A 19,069-nucleotide genomic window follows, 5' to 3' on the forward strand; every position below is an offset into this window, starting at 1 on the left:
GATGGTGACTGCAGCCATGAAATTAAAAGACACTTGCTCCTTGGAAGAAAAGCAATGACAAACTTAGACAGTGTGCTGAAAAGCAAAGACATTACTTTACAAAGGTCTGTATAGTCAAATGGACAGGGAGGCCTGGCGTGCTGCAATTCATGGGGTCGCAAACAGTCGGACACGACTGAGCGACTGAACTGAACTGAACTGATGGTTTTTCCGGTAGTCATGTACAGATGTGAGAGTTGGACCATAAAGAAGGCTGAGCACCAAAAAATTGATGCTTTTGAACTATGGTGTTGGAGAAGACTCTTGAAAGTCCCTTGGACTGCAAGGAGATCCAACCAGTCAATCCTAAAGGAAATCAATCCCAAATATTCACTGGAAGGACTGATGCTGAAGTTGAAGCTGTAATACTTGGGCCACCTGACTCATAGAAAAGACCTTGATGCTGCAAAAGAGTGAGGGGAGGAGGAGAAAGGGGCAACAAAGGATGAGATGTTTGGATGGCATCACTGACTCAATGGACATGAATTTGAGCAAACTCCATAAGATAGTGCAGGACAGGGAAGGCTGGCGTGCTGTAGTCCATGAGGTCGCAAAGAACTGGACACCACTGACTGACTAACACTTCCACTTTCAAACATTTAGTTAAGAAAAACAGTATGACTGATTTCTCCTAATTTTCTTTCCCAAGTTAGTTAAGACCTCATTACAAAACAAGTAAACCTGAGAAACAAAGATATACTTTTTTTCTAAGAAGAAAATGTTTCCAGGAAAAGTGAGAAAAGGACTACACAATAACAGAATTTGTATAAATTAATGGGTACTGTTCTTTAAAAAACAGAATGCAAATTCCCAGAGGTCAGTTTGTTACAAATAAAAATGTAAGAAGATACTATGAACCTGCTGTAATATCTGCCTTGCTCCCTTAATGAGTTAAATCAAATCTTTGATACATATTCATTTTTTTTAATGCACGGAGATAATGTTACAAAATTATTTCTCTTTCCCAGGATTATAGATTTAGGCTTCTAAATAGAAATATGCACATAACTGAAAAAATGAATTCCTATTTATGAAACACAGCATCAGAGCTCTGTTTATGTAATAGTGTGGATAGAAGAGAGCATATTTGGGGCACTTCCCTATTGGTCCAGTGGAACCTCCATGCAGGAGGCATGGGTTTGATCCCTGACCAGGGAAATAGTAATAAGATCCCACATGCTGCAAAGTGTGGGCAAAAGATTTTTTAAAAAAGCAAGTTTTCCACTGCCAGTCATTGCAACAGGAGAATTTCCGAACAAATTGTAATAATTACTCATGTAAAATGTATTTCAACAAAGGGCTATCTATTTTATGGTTAGTTTGAGTAAAATTCCTGATGAGAACGATGCTGAGAAAAGAGCTCAGGGTTAATAGTTTAGAGGGCCGAGATGCTGATGCGACGAGCAGTGAAAGAGAAAATGGAAATGAATGCTGGCATAAGGGAAAAGATGAATTCTACTTTTTGGCAACATTTGATTCCAAGTTGGACAAAATAGTTCTAAGATGAAGAGAGGTACCAAACTAGAGAAAGAGTAAGAAGTTAGGTTCCTAGAAGTAAGCCATGTTTCTGGTGGTACTTAACACTCTATTGAGAGTCCCTTGGACTGCAAGGAGATCCAACCAGTCCATTCTGAAGGAGATTAGCCCTGGGATTTCTTTGGAAGGAATGATGCTAAAGCTGAAACTCCAGTACTTTGGCCACCTCATGCAAAGAGTTGACTCATTGGAAGGGACTCTGATGCTGGGAGGAATTGGGGGCAGGAGGAGAAGGGGACGACAGAGGATGAGATGGCTAGATGGCATCACTGACTCGATGGATGTGAGTCTGAGTGAACTCCGGGAGTTGGTGATGGACAGACAGGGAGGCCTGGTGTGCTGCGATTCATGGGGTCGCAAAGAGTGCGACACCATTGAACGACTGAACTGAACTGAACTAAACTAACACTCTAAAAAAGGATCTGCTCCCTGAGAATGTAAATACAGAACGTTAAGAGCATTAGACCAAGAACTGAGCCTTGGAACTGAGCCTAGAGTTGTCAGGCTAAAAGTTTAAAATCCTATGAAAGGTAAGAACACAAACCATGAAAATACCGGAGAGTATATAGTCTCACAGAATTAATGGAAGAAACGATTACCAAGCATTTCAAAAGTGAAGCTCAGATAATTTGAGAATGAAAAAAAAAAAAACTATATAATGGGAGACAGAGGTCCAAGGGAAAAGAAATACCAAAGAAACAGTGAAGAAAGGCTATTTAAGTGGTGCAGTTTTACGAACTTCACAAATGAAGCTAAGTGGCATCTGCTGATGAATGCCCGAAGTCCATAAAATAAGTCCCTGGATACTGCGTCATGAAAGTACTGCTTCTTTACTTTCTAATATCTTGAACTTATTTCAGGACTTGTGTTTCATTCTATAAATAGCTAGTATTTGTTGAAAGGGAACATTCTACACATGATTAATTTGTGGCATCATATAATTAACATTAAAAACCTCCAGGTATAATCAATGAGGGTTCAGTTGGTTTTCCTGTTACATTTTGCATCTGAAATTTTGATTTAAAAAACTTATATGTAATTAGGTAACAAAATTTCCCGAATTTTACTCCATGATAATTACAGGCATATCAAATAAAATATAAAACAGATAGTCCAACCACTAGAAATACTGAAAAATGTGAATATATATAAACCTCTTGTAATTATACTATCCATTTAATTACTTTTAATATTATGATGCCTTTCTTGTCTTTCTTTCAAAAATAGGATTTTTTTAAAAAAAATTACATAGTCTATACACAGTCTAGAGATCAAGAGGAAGAAGTACATTTTGAACACGTGTCTATGTGTGTGTGTCATACTGAGTGAAGTAAGACAGAGAAAGACACATCATATGATATCACTTATATGAAGAATCTGAAAAAAAGAATACAAATGAACTTATCTACAAAACAGAAATAGAGTCACAGATGTACAAAACAAACTTACAGTTTTGCCAGGGGGTAAGGGGAGGAGGGATAAATCAGGAGATTGGGATTGACATATACACATTATTACATATAAAAAAGATAACTAATAATGACAGATAATAAGTGAAATTATAGGTCAATTAAAAGGACTTTTGGAAGATTATTGATATATATTACCAAACTGTTTTAGAAAGTTTATACAAATGAACACTCCCTCTAACACTGGATGTAGTACAATCCATTTCTTTCATTTTATTTTCTTTGGTTACACCATGCTGCATGTGGAATCTTAGTTCCCAACCAGGGACAGAACTCAGGCCATAGCAGGTCCTAACCATTGGACCACCAGGGAATTCCCAATTGTTTTTTATCTTCAACTGCATTTCTTTACTGTGGGTGAAAATTTTTTCATGTGTATATTATCATCATTGTTTCTTTTTCTGTGAATTGTTCACGCATATTGTTTACTCTCCCATTTTGCTATTAAAATTTTAGTAATAGTAATTGATTTGTATAAACTATTTTTATGTTATGGATATTAACCATTTATTGTTCTGTTGAAAATGTTTCATAGTTTATTATTTTTATTTACTTTTAAGTTTTGTTTCTGGTGTTTATTTTTGCATAAGTTTTAAATTCATATGTAATATACTATATCAATTATTTATTTGTAATTTATCATTGTAAGAGTAAATTATAATTCACTTCTATTTTCTTAAAGTTTTATTTATTACATTTAAGCCTGTAAGTCTTCACTTTTATTCTACTGGAATTTATTTCGGTAGATGATATATGGTGAAAAGTACTTTTTTCCCTACAAAATATTTACTCAGTTGTTCCAGCATCATATTTTAGATAATCCTTTCTCTCCCTACTGGATTCAGTAAGCCATATTAAGTTATATATTTAGATATATATTAAGTTCTTATATTTTAGGATAGGTTTTTAGGCTACTGTAATCCATTTGATTTTTATGTGCATATAATTTTTATATGCATAAAACTATTTTATATGCATATTAAAAACTATTTCAATTACTTTAGCTTTATCATAAGATTTTTATGTTTGCTAACAGCTTCTCCCTCAACATTCCTAGAAAATGTTCTTGATGATTGGGGTCTATTTCTTATTCCAGTTGAACTTTAAAATCACCTTTATAATCCCATCCCCTAGTGCACACACATGCCCACATATGCATAGGGAGATTTATTGTAATTTTAACTAGAATTATTTCCCACCTATAAGTCAATTTGTAAAAATTTGAATATCTTTATAATATTTAGATTACTATCAAGGAATATGGTTATAGTTCCATTGATTATATTTCACTAGAGATAATTTTTAACTCATGAGACAGCAGGCTAACTTCACAGTTCAGTTCAGTCACTCAGTCGTGTCCAACTCTTTGTGATCCCATGAATTGCAGCACGGCTAGGCCTCCTTGTCTATCACCAACTCCCGGAGTTCACTCAAGCTCATGTCCATAGAATTGGTGATGCCATCCGGCCATCTCATCCTCTGTCGTCCCCTTTTCCTCCTGCCCCCAATCCCTCCCAGCATCAGAGTCTTTTCCAATGAGTCAATTCTTCGCATGAGGTGGCCAAAGTATTGCAGTTTCAGCTTTAGCATCAGTCCTTCCAATGAACACCCAGGACTGATCTCCTTTAGGATGGACTGGTTGGATCTCCTTGCAGTCCAAGGGACTCTCAAGAGTCTTCTCCAACACCACAGTTCAAAAGCATCAATTCTTTGGTGCTCAGCTTTCTTCACAGTCCAACTCTCACATCCATACATGACCACTGGAAAAACCATAGCCTTGACTAGATGGACCTTTGTTGGAAAAGTAATGTCTCTGCTTTTGAATATGCTATCTAGCTTGGTCATAACTTTTCCTTCCAAGGAGTAAGCGTCTTTTAATTTCATGGCTGCAATCACCATCTGCAGCAATTTTGGAGCCCCCCCAAATAAAGTCTGACACTGTTTCCACTGTTTCCCCATCTATTTGCCATGAAGTGATGGGACCAGATGCCATGATCTTAGTTTTCTGAATGTTGGGCTTTAAGCCAACTTTTTTAACTCTCCTCTTTCACTTTCATCAAGAGGCTCTTAGTTCTTCTTCACTTTCTGCCATAAGGGTGGTGTCATCTGCATATCTGAGGTTATTGATATTTCTCCCTGCAATCTTGATTCCAGCTTGTGCTTCATCCAGACCAGCATTTCTCATTATTTACTGTGCATATAAGTTAAATAAGCAGGGTGACAATATACAGCCTTGATGTACTCCTTTCCCAATTTGGAACCAGTTTGTTGTTCCATGTCCAGTTCTAACTGTTGCTTCTTGACCTGTATACAGATTTCTCAGGAGGCAGGTCAGGTGGTCTGGTATTCCCATCTCTTCAAGAATTTACTAGTTTGTTGTGATCTGTCAAAGGCTTCCTTAGAACTCATAATATTCACTTTTGCCTACATTACATTGTATCATAGTTATTTGCACATATATCTTGAGCTTCACAGGTGGCACTAGTGGTAAAGAACCTGCTTGCCAGTGCAGGAGATATAAGAGAGAGGTGCAAATTCAATCCCAGAGTCGGGAAGGTCCCCTGGAGGAGGGCATGGCAAACCACCGCAGTATCCTTGCCTGGAGAATCCCATGGACAGAGGAGCCTGGCGGGCTACAGGGCATGAGGTCACAAAGAGTTGGACACAACTGAAGCAACTTAGCACGCACACACACATATTCTTTAGGGTTTCCTTAAGACCAACTCCATGACTTGCTCTATTTTATATCCTGCACTGTACAGTATGTACAGGTTGTAGGTAATCAGTTAATATCTACTGAAAATATTAACAAATAACCAGTAAATATCTGGCAAGTTTTGGCGATTATAAAATAGGAATTCATGGATAATGCATCTCCAAGAATATTAATACAAAGTGTCTGACTTGGAGGACTAGCTTTATCCTTCCAAACACGAAAGCTCACCTGTATTAAGGATAATAAGCATAACACGATTTGGATGAATCTGTGGGGACAGATTACATTTACTAAGCTTTATGAAACTCTTAAGTCCTCTGTTTTATATGAGAACAAAAACAACAGATCCATGGGCATTATTTCATTCACCTTCTTCATGTTCCCTCCAAGAGCAGGATAAGGAGGTTTGTTGACATGGCTCCAGTCAACTGGCACGCGGATCATTTCGTAGAGCTGAAAGATGACTAATGCATCTGCAAGGTCACTAAGACAAGAGGAAAAGAAAATGAAGGAAGAGGAAATGTTGGCATGATCTGGTTTTACTAAGCACACTGGAGATGGGCTTTGTCTATAAAAATACAGTGGCACTATTGAATGCTTAAAGAGTGGCAGGCAGAATAGATCATTTGACCCAGAACTTGTAATCTAGGAATCAGTCCAAATTTTTTTCATAAACATGTACAAAGATATACATACAAGGATATTCACTCCCATGGTATTTATAAATTTAGAGACAACTTAAATGCCTGACAGTAGGGGCTGTTGAGTAAATTAACCTTACCCTGGACTCCTGAACCACTATAAGATGGAACAAGGTAGATCCCTATGTGCTAACATGAAAGCTTTATACAACACACTAAGTTTAAAAAAGCAAGAGGCAGTCATTTATTTATTTAAAATATTATTTTAAAATATTTCTATTTAAGATATTATTAAATGTATTTTAATATTAATGCATTTTAATCTTTTAATCTAAACTATTAAAAATATATTCAGAGTTAGTAGTATTTAAATACCTCTATTCATAGCCATTACCTCTGGGCAGGGAAAAAAGGAACATGGGATGGGTAAGATGGGATTAGCATGGTTTTTTGTTGTTGTTCTACATACTTACATACTTCCTGAAGCTTGTACTGTGAGAATGAGTTCATCTATTACTTATGTATTATGATTTTTAAAACTTTTAAAAATAATTATATAAAAATCACCAATAGCTACTCAGTAGGAAGCTGTTCATGTCAAACAGTGAGGGTTAAGAGGAAGGAATTTAGGAGAAAGGAGGAGTTACTGAAGTAAAAATACTACTACTTGGGATTCAGGCAAACATGTTCTCCTGAGGCACCCAGAGTACATCTATTGAATCTGTTTTCAATTCTGTATGGTAAGGACATAAAGCAACAGTGACTGATTTTTAAATTGCTAGCTCCATGCTGAATTACATGAGTTTTCTCCCTCAACAGCTTGTTCATTGAGTTCTGTTTTGCTGAGGTTCATATGAAAGTTACTTTGCATCTCTGAGCACACACCATATGGCCATGCAGGGGGCTGTGCCCTACACTGAGTGAAGGAGAGAGAAAGTCCTGCTGTCTTAAAAGAGTCCTTTTTTGATGAAGGTAATCAAGAGCTAAGTCATCTATCAGCACATGGAGAAAGCTGTATGAAAAGTAAATCACTGAAGTAGTTGTATAAGTTCTGAAATCTGATTTCATGAATTTTTTTGTTCTTTAAAGGAATTCATTCTTATTTCTATGTAGGTATGGTATTAATACTCATGTTTTACAAATAGGGAAACTGAGGCCCAGAGAGTTGAAATTATTTCCAGATGTGTTCTAGAACCAACCTGTCATAGAAAAAGTCTAGGGCTAGTAATTCTTAAAATATATTAATAACGTGAGAGGAGGGAATTTTCAGTTAAAAACAATCTAAATGACTCTTTTGCTTTGGTTTAGGCTGGGTTTGGTATGCTGCAGGTGGGGAGCTAATCACTTAGGGGTTGGTTTAGGAATATGACCCAGACACAAATTTATGGACACATAGTTCTGGTGCCAACTAAACCTCTGGTTCTTGTTTTTCTGTATCCTGATGGTTCTTTTTAAGGTGATTTTTGAGAATGTTCTGAACTTCCCTTACCCCTCCAAAAATTACCTATACCTGGAAACCCTATGCTAGCAGTTCAGGAACTAAATAAAAATAATCATCTTTAGCTAAAAAAATCTGGTCAATTATTCTCCACTGTCAACCACATTTATGAAGCTACCATGAAGTCTCAATAAATTGTAATCTCCTAGTTTTAAATGTCCTTCTTAATTTAAAAAGAAAATACATGTTTATTGTAAAACAAAGAAAACCCCTCCAAAACCATATTTATATTACTAACATGAAAACTAAGTCTCCTCACTACCTTAACCCTCTTCTCTAGGTTGTATACAGTTTGGTTTTAATCCCTCTAGTTTTTTTAAAAATTCAAATACATATATGTATATACTCAACTTTAAAATAAAAGTGAGATTATAGTAGTCCTATTATATCATTATGTTCTCTCAGTTATATATTGTAGACATTCTTTCAAATGAGTCCATAAAGATCTAACCTATTTTTTAGAAGAAAATTTCTTTATTTATTATAAGTACAAAAGTAATGATAAAGCAGTATCATATTATATATTTACACCAAGTAACAAGTATATCACAAGAGAAAAATTGAGAATCTCTGAATTATGTATTTTCTGCCTTTTAATTGTGGCAATATTTAGTAGGTTCAGAAAAATAATATTTCACCTGAGGTTTCTGAATCAAGGATTTTCAGTGAGATATCACACTTAGAAAGATCAAGAAGGTAACAGAGTTTGCAGTCTTATTAAACTGCTACCCCTTTAGAAGAACAAGCTGAATTAGCTCCCCTCCTTGCCTCTGGTACTAGAGCTCTTCACAAGGCCACTACTCTGAGAAGTTCCAGTCTAAAAGACATGTGACTCTTGTCATCCAATTGGAATTCACACTCTCCTATTAAAGACTTTATGAAATTTAAGTCTATCACATCAAAGCGAGTTACCATAACCAGGCAATACTGATTTTAAAGACTATTTTGAATATACACCAAGAAATAACTACACCATAAATCTCATCCAGTGAACATAGTATTTTGTGTTATTAATCTTCAGTTCATATTTAATGAAAAGCAGTTATTGTTCATTAAGAAGTTTCCTTGATGTGTAAGTTATTAATAGGTTTAATTAATTAGAAAAATATACAGTTAACTGGAGCTGAGTTCTTTTGCATTTTTAGGTATGCTCAGGTAGATCTTATAATGGAGAAGGATGGTTTCCTCTCATCTACACCTAGAAAGACACCTTATTTGCACTACTGGAGAGCACAGGAAATGGCTCGGTAAAATATTTTCTTAATCCTACCAATGTTAATAATGTGTTGTCATTTTTAAACAAAAAAGAATAAAAGAAACCAAGTACTAAGGGAAACAAAGTTGTTTCTACAAATTAGAAAAAAGTATTCAGAACAAATTATGGGATAATTGAAGTTTCGGGCAAAAATAAATAGAATGTGAATTATAATGATGAACACTGATAAAATAAGAGCAGTTAATATTACTGTTCTTCTAATCTGTTAAACTTGAAATAATTTATTATTTTCCTGATTAGCAATTATAAAAAAGCAAGATGAATTATCTTTACTAAATTATTTATATCTAACCCTAACATCATAATATTATCTTTTCAAATAATACTTTTCTATTAAAATCCAGTGTATTGCCAATCCTCAGGATTCTGAAACTCAATGTTAGCTAAAATTTTTGAGAGTTTTACAAAATATTCTCATGTAAACACACCGATAGTTTGAAACTAGAAAAGTTAGACTCTGGCCCAGAAAGCTAAAACACATAAAATATTTACCTGTACAAATGATTGATATATGGGTTGACTCCCAAGGAATTCATCCAATTCCGAAATGTCCTCTCTTCCTTGCTCTCTCCTAAAGCAGACACAAGTTTACACTGATGATTCAGGACAAAACAGGAATCAAGAATTGCATTTTAAATCATTCTGGCAGGAACAAACTGGTCATACATATTTTGCCATGGTTCCTATGATACAACAATCTTTTTGTTTGTTGTTCAGTCACTAATTCATGTCTGACTCTTTGCAACCCCATGGATTGTAGCCCACGAGGCTCCTGTGTCCATGGGATTTCCCAGGCAAGAATACTAGAGTGGGTTGCCATTTCTTTCTCCAGGACAATCTTTTTAGAAAAAAAATCTCTTTCTGCCAAAGCTCCCTTTCCCCCCTGTCTAGAAAGTCTCCATTTGCTTTCTAAATGTCTTCATCTAGGGTCCCTTACTTGTCGTTTGTAAATTATTGAGCCATTAGTTTCTGTGTTCACAAAAGTAACAGGTAAACCTATGTAGTCCTATCTGTAGTTATGATTTCATGCAAAGGGGACTGGTGAAAAACTAATAAAACAACATTTTAGGGTAACATTAGCACTTTAAACACAAATAGAAAAGCTCTACCTTCCCCAGTGTGTTATCTCTAAATCTGTACAGATTATGGCTTTACACAGGAAAGTGTCTGAGCACACAAACCTACATTTTCATCACACCAAACAGCAATGAAGAGTAGAGGGGATTACAGGTAATATAAAAACAAGCAATGAGTATTTTATAGCCTTCCTGGGTTATTTTAGATTGTCCCTACAGAAAACACATAAGGGACATAGCCCCAATACAGAGTGCGAAAAGACACATTTCATCACAGTATAGAAAGTCACGAGACCTCAAAGATCACCTCAAGAAGTAACTCCTGCAGGCAGTATTATTTAACCTGTGATTACCTATGGTCCTTGAGCTTCCCCTTCACAGCAGCGCTTACCCCATCCATAAGGGGAATGTGGGCTCTGGTATGGACAGACAGATGGGGGCTCTTTTGCCATATCTACCTTTTAGGCATCCCCAGCATTGCAGATTGTCCTAAGGGGCCATCTAGAAATATTATTGTTTGTTTTTCAGCTAAGTTAGGGGACAATGGAATGGCCTTGCCTACCTCTCATCACTAGACTCTTGAAAATGGAAATATTTATACCTCTCATCACTTCTAAGACATGGACAAGTCCAGGTCACCATCTGAACTTCAGCTCGTGGGGGATCCCCAGGACAATTTATCACATTTGACCATCTGAGCACCAGGGGCCCATTCCTATCGCATCATCCTTGCAGTCTTCTTCAGACTGAGCGTCACACATAGAGTAAACCTACACACCCAGAACAGAAATCCAAATCTTATAAAATTTAAAAGATTCTGGTTTTTGTGTTGACTGCCCCTTGCATTTTCATGTGGTTTTCAATACCATTATCTAAAGCCTTTCCCATAATCTGCCTTAATTCTTCTCTGTTTAATTACATAGCCATATAATTTCTTGCTGAAATTTTGTCTCCCCTGGTCTGCATAAAAGGTCTGCAAAAAGGATCCATCTGTTGTATCTGCCACAGTCATTTTATAATACATAACTGATATGAGAATCTTTTTAAAAAGAACAAAGTTAAACTAACTACTCCTAGAACTCATGTTTGCCTTGTTTGGGGAGTTATTAAAAGGTGCATATATGGAAGCAAGAGTTAGTCCATAAAGAAAGCTGAGTACTGAAGACTTGTGGTGTTAGAGAAAACTCCTGTGAGTCCCTTGGACTGTAAGGACTTCCTACCAGTCAATCCTAAAGGAATTCAGTCCTGAAAATTCATTGGAAGGACTGATGCTGAAGCTGAAGCTCCAATACTTTGGCCACCTGATACTCACTAGAAAATACCCTGATGCTGGGAAAGATTGAAGGCAGGAGGAGAAGGGGACAACAGAGGCTGTGATGGTTGGATGGCATCACCGACTTGATGGACATGAGTTTAAGCAAGCTTCGGGAGTTGGTGATGGACAGGGAAGTCTGATGTGCTGCAGTCCACAGGGTCGCAAAGAGTCAGACATGACTGAGCGACTGAACTGAATTAGGTGCAAATTAAATATTTCAACTTTCCTTGAAGTGACATAAATGTAACCATACTATGATTAGCAGCTTGATGCATGTGACTTGAATATATCTTTTATTTATTTCTCTATTACATTCTGTTATTTTGCTATATGTATAAATTTTTTCTAGTAATTAGAGAATTTTTACATTATTTTCACATAGGAAAATCCAAATTATGTTTTAAAGTTTCAAACACCAATAGTGTAATGACTGTTAAATTTTTACTAAAATAATATCCAATTTCTGCTCGACCTGATGAGACAAGACACTAAGCTTGCATTTTCATTGAGTTCTATAACTATTGTAGACCAGTGTTTTCTGTTTCTTCCTATTGTTCTACACTAATTATATCATTATTTTAATTTTTGATACCTGGAAAGTAAAAGAGATTTTAAAAGTGAGCATTTATTTATCTACTACCATTTCAAGCTGTCTTGGTAAATAAATGCTCAAAGCCAGAAGCACTATGCATTTGCGCAGGAGTCATGGTAAAGCATTACAAAAACATATGTATTCCAGACTGGAAATGTTGTCTAGATTTCAGACAACTAAAGCACCCTTGGAAGTAAACTCTTAAAGGCTGATATAAAAGAGAGAAAGAATTATATGACATTCTCTGCATTTTTAGGACTAAATTGACGTTGCAATTGATAAAAGTTTAGAGAAAATAACAAAAGTAGGCTACTAAGAGGAAAGGAAAGGAATATATATTGAACACTCACTACACGTGCTAAAGTGGTATATTGTTTTCCTCTTCCTGATCATTATAGAGCATACAAAATTTGTTCATTAATGAAAGGTCACTTTAACTTGATCTGGAATTCTTCAAAATAAGTATTATTATTAAGTCTGGTTTTACATATGAGAAAACCAAGGCTCATAAAGGTACTCAGTTATTATATTGGGGGTACCATGATTTAGACAAAGTCTAATTCCATGGTCTATGTATTTCTATCACACAAATTTTGAGATGGTCTCTATATCGGTAGCCCCATATTTGACTCAATTTAATATGAAGATTTATTATTTAATTGGGCCTTTAATTTTCTTTAGTTCCATACAGATAAAATTCTCTGCCAATGAGGACATACTAATACATGAATATGAAGGTGATAAGGTCAAGCTTCAAATTTCATAAGAATCTACAAAAACAAATGTACAGACGAAAAAATTCCAGTGACAGTCGAAGTCAAATTCATTTTTGGCAGATGTATCAGGACATACATATGTTCTAAATAAAGATGATTGATAAATATTTCCCACAGTATTTTTATATAAATAAATACTAATGGAAATATTTAGCAATCCTGTTCACACTGAAAAATCCCAAAAGCATGCTGAACACCAGCAAAAGAATTCAAACGTGACAAATAGGAGAGCGAGCAAGTTGGAAAAGATATCTAGCAAGAATTCAGTGACTATAAAAAGCAGGTCATTTTTAATATGCCACTCTAAACAATGCCTTCTACTATAAGACAGAGAGGAATTTTGAAATTTTCCAGACTGATAAAAAAAACACAGCCATCTCCCTTTTTAGTTTTTTATAAGTTCTAACCCCTCACCCTAAATTTCTCTGCTGAAAAATCAACATTTGTTAATCTACAAGTCTATGCAGAGAACACAATCTTTATTTTACTGAATCTCAGAAAGAGTGAGGTAAAATCATAGTCCTACAACAATGTATTTGTTAAATCTGAAGCTTCCTTCATTAATCAAAAAGCTGTCATTATAAAGTGACCAGGACATTCGAACTCTGGTTGTGGTAGTCAAAGAGAAAAAGATGATAGGGCTAATTTCTCACTCTGTCTCACTGACAAAGAAGGGAGTAAGATGGGTGACGTGAGACTGAACACTGAAGTTCAAGTTCTTCCCACCAGGAAGAATCCTCACCTCAGGATCAGCTTCTCCAAACCAGGGCAGCTATCAGTTCTATTGTAGGAGTAGCCCTACCTCTGATAACTGCCACCACTGCTGCCACTATTTTACCTTTCAGTTCTAGTATGAAAGTGGGTCTTGGTATATTTGTGAGTAGTTGTGAGGATGAGAGGAAAAGGAGAGAGGCTGAAACAGATGAGAAAGAATGAGACATTGAGCATGTTTTTGTCATTATGATGATTCATATATTGTAAGCGTCAATGACATTTAGTAAATGTAAGTAACATAGCTAAGTAATACAAAATGATATATGTTATCAATCCTTTCAGAGATTAAAGATAAGTGAGATACTTGAGATAAAAGATAAGTGTGTTTATTTACAGCAGAGGGATAAAGGCTTTCCATCAAATCATGACATCCAATTGTCAAAACTGATCCCTAATGTGTTTACAACTCCACTATCCCATAATTAGAGAAGGCAAATTAGATAGAGTTTACGTAATCAAGTCTTGCCCTGCTGTTCTAATTAAGTTTCATTTGTTTCTTGCTTGTCATCCTTCATTCTTTAGGCATATTAAGACAGATTAAAAAAAACCAAAAACACAACATGAACAAGGCAAAAAATATCAACCCAGATAGAAAGAACAAATGGTACTGATAAAAAGCACATTCAGAATGAGTATATTTATAGAGTATAGAAAAGTACTAAATACAGTACCTACATTAGGAGGGGTCAAATCTGCATTTCATGAAGCAAAATAGGAAAGTATTATAAATTATGAGACAGAAAACAACAGCCCACACACAAGGCAAGTAATGAATACTGTAAATTTTTTCAAGTGAACTAAAAACAGAAAAAAGAGAACAATACTGGAGTCAAACTGAAGCTTTCAAAAGAGGAAAAAGTTACAAATAATTATTTTTTCAATAGCTATATTTCATTGTACATATTGGTGGTGGAATTATGTAGTCATTTAAGAGAACATTTTAAATGTATGATGGTTTTCACTTAATACTTATGGAGAAATGACAGACAAGTACGATTTACCTCAGCATTTGCTTTTAACCCAAATGAACAATTTTCTTTAACTTCTTAATGGAGGCACATGCCAGCGTAGAGTCAACTACATCTCCCTCCACAATCCCTTACCTCCGACAGTGAAGTAGGACAACATCATAAAAAGATACACACAGTGACTCAATTAAAGACAGAAAGAGCATACCTTCCAATAAATTCATATCGATGTCATTATTATCAGGCTTGCGGAGGCCTGGGTACGTGTTGAACAGATTAGCTACAAAAGCCAGGTTAAGTTTAGGATTGCCTGAAACCACATCTGCAGGAGTAACAAACTGTCTGCAGCCCAGTTTGTCTGCTTCCTGAAGCATGAATTCAGCACGCTTCAAGTCATTTTTCTCCTAAACAATGAAATAAAACAAAAATGGTCAAGATTAAACTTTTGATTAGCATAATTTCTTATTCATATACAGATTTATAAGCAATTACTTTTCTGGAAATAAATCAATGGATGGCTCAAAAGGAGGTCAGGATGCACAGCAATTCCAAATTAACTTCCCCATTTCTTTTAAACCAGTTAAGAACAAGTCTCTGAGGTTTCTTGCTGGAATCAGAAGAATATTTCATCCTCAAGGCTAAAGTACTCAACAAAACTCTCAAATATCCTATCAGTAAGCTGCTATTGGCTGAATTATAGGTAACTTGTTCAGGGCCATATATTAGAGTGCCTTCTGGCCAAGAGACTTACTTACAAATGGTACTAATAAAAAGATATCTACTCCGATATTTCCAGTGTATTCTTTTCTCAATGAAAAACAAGTTGGGATACATATAAAAAAATTCTAAAATCAGAAGGAACAGCACTTTTCACAAATGCAAAACCTTGGAAACAAACCAAATGCTTATCAACAGGAGAGCAGATGAAAACTGAAACTGTTAATAGTCATACAAGAATATACAACAATAGGAGTGACTCTCAGTAATATAATATACTCAAAATAAGTACTAGAAATTTAAGTACAACATGATAAACTTCATATGAAGTTAAAAAATAAAATGAAAAATTTAAACCTGTAAGAAATACACTGAGTTGAAAGAAAATTATATTAAAAGCAAAAGAACAATGAGCATAAGAATAAAGACGATGATTATCACATTAAAGGCAGGCAGAGAGATGGGACAGGGAAGAACTACACAGCTTACTATAATCTGATGTCAAAGTCCTAGCATTCTTGTTGGATTGAGGGTCTGTATGAACTTGTTACAATTTCAATACAACAAACAACTACCAAAGAAAAATAAATTTAAACAAAAACATGCATGGACCCATGATGAGAGTATATCATGACCAGACTAAGATTTATCTAATTCTGTGCACCAGAGTTGTAAATAAAATGTAACTGAAATCAGAGAACGCAATAAATTCAATGCTATTAAACAACAATATAAGCACCTCGGGTTGACATGAACAAGGCATAATACGTGGACCTTATTTAGATTTTAATTCAAATAAATGATAAAAAGAAAATCTGATATTTATGAGGCAACTGGAAACGTCAACACTGATTAATCATTTTGATATTACAGACTACTGTTATTTTTTTAGGTATTATGGTTATATTTTCAAAGTGTCTTTATCTTTTAGAAATACATATTAAAATACTTATTGATGAAATGATAATATGTCTAGAATTTGCTTCAAAATAATATGGAAGATGAAGGAAACAGGTAATAAATGGAGAAACAAGACTGACCATGCATTGACAGCTGTTGAACCTGAGGAATGAACTCATGGTAGTTCAGTATACTGTCTGTTCACTTTTGAATAAGTTTGAAACTTTCTGTAAGTTTTTTTCAGTTCCTAATATTTGTACTCAAGGGAATTTGCAAATTGTACATAACTGTTTTTAGATTTTATAATAATGTGAAATATAATTAGTGATGACTCAAATTTCCTTTAAAACTAAACTTGGATGTTACACTTTAAGCACTTAATAGATTTTTATACGAACTGTAATCTGATCAGATTTTAACATTTAGATGTAACGCTGTTATTTACAGCTTATGCTAAAAGAATGGACTTCCCTAGGAAATTTGTTAGATGAGCCAGGATTTACATCAGTCCTTTCTACATCATAAATACTAGAATTGCCATCTTTTATTTTGTGTGTTACCAAACATAAATTGGAAGAAATGATAATTGATTGCTTATGAATCCCTTTCCTTGTACACTGTCACAGCTACAAAAGCACCCCAGTGAGTTCCAGTGATGTTGCACCAGGGACATACAGGTGGGCATAAAGTTGATTCTACACATACTCAATGTCAGGATCCTTCCTGCAATTCCCTTTCTTCACTCATGACAACCAGATGGCTTAGCATGGAAGTTTGGAGCCTAGGGCACAGAAAAAAGCTTCTGAAAAGCATAAAAGCCAAAGTTTAATGAAGGGCTGAGGACTCTACCAGGGAATGCCCCTGTAGAGAACTGAATTCTATGACTCTACTCACTACTCAAATTTATAGAGGTACGAAGTTGAACAGTGGTTACCAGGAGCTTGAGAGAGAGGGGGAAGGGGAGTTATTGTTTAACGCCTATAGACATTACTATGTGAGGAAGAAAAAATTCCAGAGAGGAAAGGTGGTGATGATGGCACATAATGCAAATGTACTTACTGCTGTTGAGCTGTTCACTTGAAAATGGTTAAAATGCTAAGTTTTATGCTGTGCATATTTTACAAATTTTTTTTTAATTTTTAATTAAAAATTATACTCACACTAAATCCTGTAAGATCAATGGCAATGGCAGGTCCATCATCCCGGTCACCTTTAGGTGCAATCTGATCCAACAGATGAAAATAGGCTCTTGAATCCTTTAAGGAAAGAAACACAACAGAATTTTAAAAGTGAATAAAATCACCATTGGATTTAGGAAAAAAGTACTCACTGAAGAAATTGCCTTCATTTCAAAGAATGAGTTATTCAATAACTTAGCAACCTTTACTTGTTACTCCAGGATCCTGAATGCCCTATGTTGTTTCACACTTTAGAGATTCTAGCAATCGTGTTTTGCACCTCAGAGATTCTAGCAACACTGTCTCCTACAATCTTTCATTGCCCTTCCTCACCTCTCATTTGTTTATACTTCTAAGCATCTGCATCTCCAGGGGGTGAGTGGTGATGGGGAGGGGTGGGGTTTCAAGTTACTTTGGTTCAGAGACAAGCCTGAAGACCTCCTTCTGTCTACTGATTCCCTATGCCCTCAGATACTTTGGTTTCCTTTTTTTTTTTAATGAATTAATTACATTTTTGCTTGTACTGGGCCTTCATTGCTGCGCAAGGGCTTCCTCTAGTTGCAGTGAGCGGCAGCTACTCTCTGTTACAGCGCGCGGGCCCCTCGTTGTGACGGCGTCTCTTGTTTCAGAGTACTGGCTCTTGGAGCACAGGCCTCAGTATCTGCAGCACATGGGCTCAGGAGCTGTGGCTTATGTGCTCCAGCGTGTGGACTCAGTCGTTGTGGCCCATGGTCTTAATTGCTCCACAGTATGTGGGATCTTCCTAGATGAGGGATCAAACTCATGTCCCCTGCACTGGCAGTCAGATTCTTATCCACTGTACCACCAGGGGAGTCCCTTTGGTTTCCTCTTAACTGGTTATTGGCAAAGTGGAATTAAGAGTAAGAAACAGGTTATGCCTACTAGGGCCTCTAGTCTAGCAAACAGATATAATCCTCACTCTAACAGACTGATATCCTCATTATAACTTAGTCTATTCGTGTCACAGAAAATGGAAAAGAATGCTTTAATTTGCTAATGCTAGCATCTCTTCACAGAAGGCAATGGCACCCCACTCCAGTACTCTTGCCTAGAAAATCCCATGGACGGAGGAGCCTGGTAGGCTGCAGTCCATGGGGTCGCTAAGTCGGGCACGACTGAGCAAATTCACTTTTGCTTTTCACTTTCACGCATTGGAGAAGGAAATGGCACCCCACTCCAGTATTCTTGCCTGGAGAATCCGAGACAGAGGAGCCTAATGGGCTGCCGTCTATGGGGTCGCACAGAGTCGGACACGACTGAAGCGACTTAGCAGCAGCAGCAGCATCTCTTTCCTCTTACAACCAGTTGTATTTCTTTTTTCTAATTTACTTACTTATTTTTTGGCCATACCACTTGGCTTACATGACCTATGTTCCCTAATCAGGGACTGAACCTGGGTCCTCAGCAGTGAAAGTGCCAAGTCTTAACCACTGGAGTGACAAGGAATTCCCCAGCTGTATTTCTTATTACAAGCCAACAAACCAGTTTGGTTTGTTTTGTTTTTTTTTTTAAGCAAAAGATTCTGTGATTATAATTGGGGGATCACTTGAGATGGAGAAATGCAAATTTTCATTTTC

The 19,069-nt window shown here is 36.0% G+C and overlaps 1 protein-coding gene across 2 annotated transcripts in view; it reads right to left on the bottom strand.

Moving 5' to 3' along the window:
- PLS1 (plastin 1) overlaps positions 1-19,069 on the bottom strand; it is a 126,780-nt gene that overhangs the window by 14,402 nt on the left and 93,309 nt on the right. For both annotated transcript variants that reach the window (XM_069563409.1, XM_069563419.1), the window contains 4 exons: positions 17,454-17,549; positions 14,885-15,080; positions 9,668-9,746; positions 6,130-6,244 (listed from right to left, as the gene is read on the bottom strand). In XM_069563409.1, coding sequence (XP_069419510.1) covers positions 6,130-6,244; positions 9,668-9,746; positions 14,885-15,080; positions 17,454-17,549 — 486 coding nt within the window. The remainder of the gene's footprint in view (positions 1-6,129; positions 6,245-9,667; positions 9,747-14,884; positions 15,081-17,453; positions 17,550-19,069) is intronic.

This window comes from Ovis canadensis, chromosome 1 (assembly GCF_042477335.2).
Source record: "Ovis canadensis isolate MfBH-ARS-UI-01 breed Bighorn chromosome 1, ARS-UI_OviCan_v2, whole genome shotgun sequence".
NCBI lineage: Eukaryota > Metazoa > Chordata > Mammalia > Artiodactyla > Bovidae > Ovis > Ovis canadensis.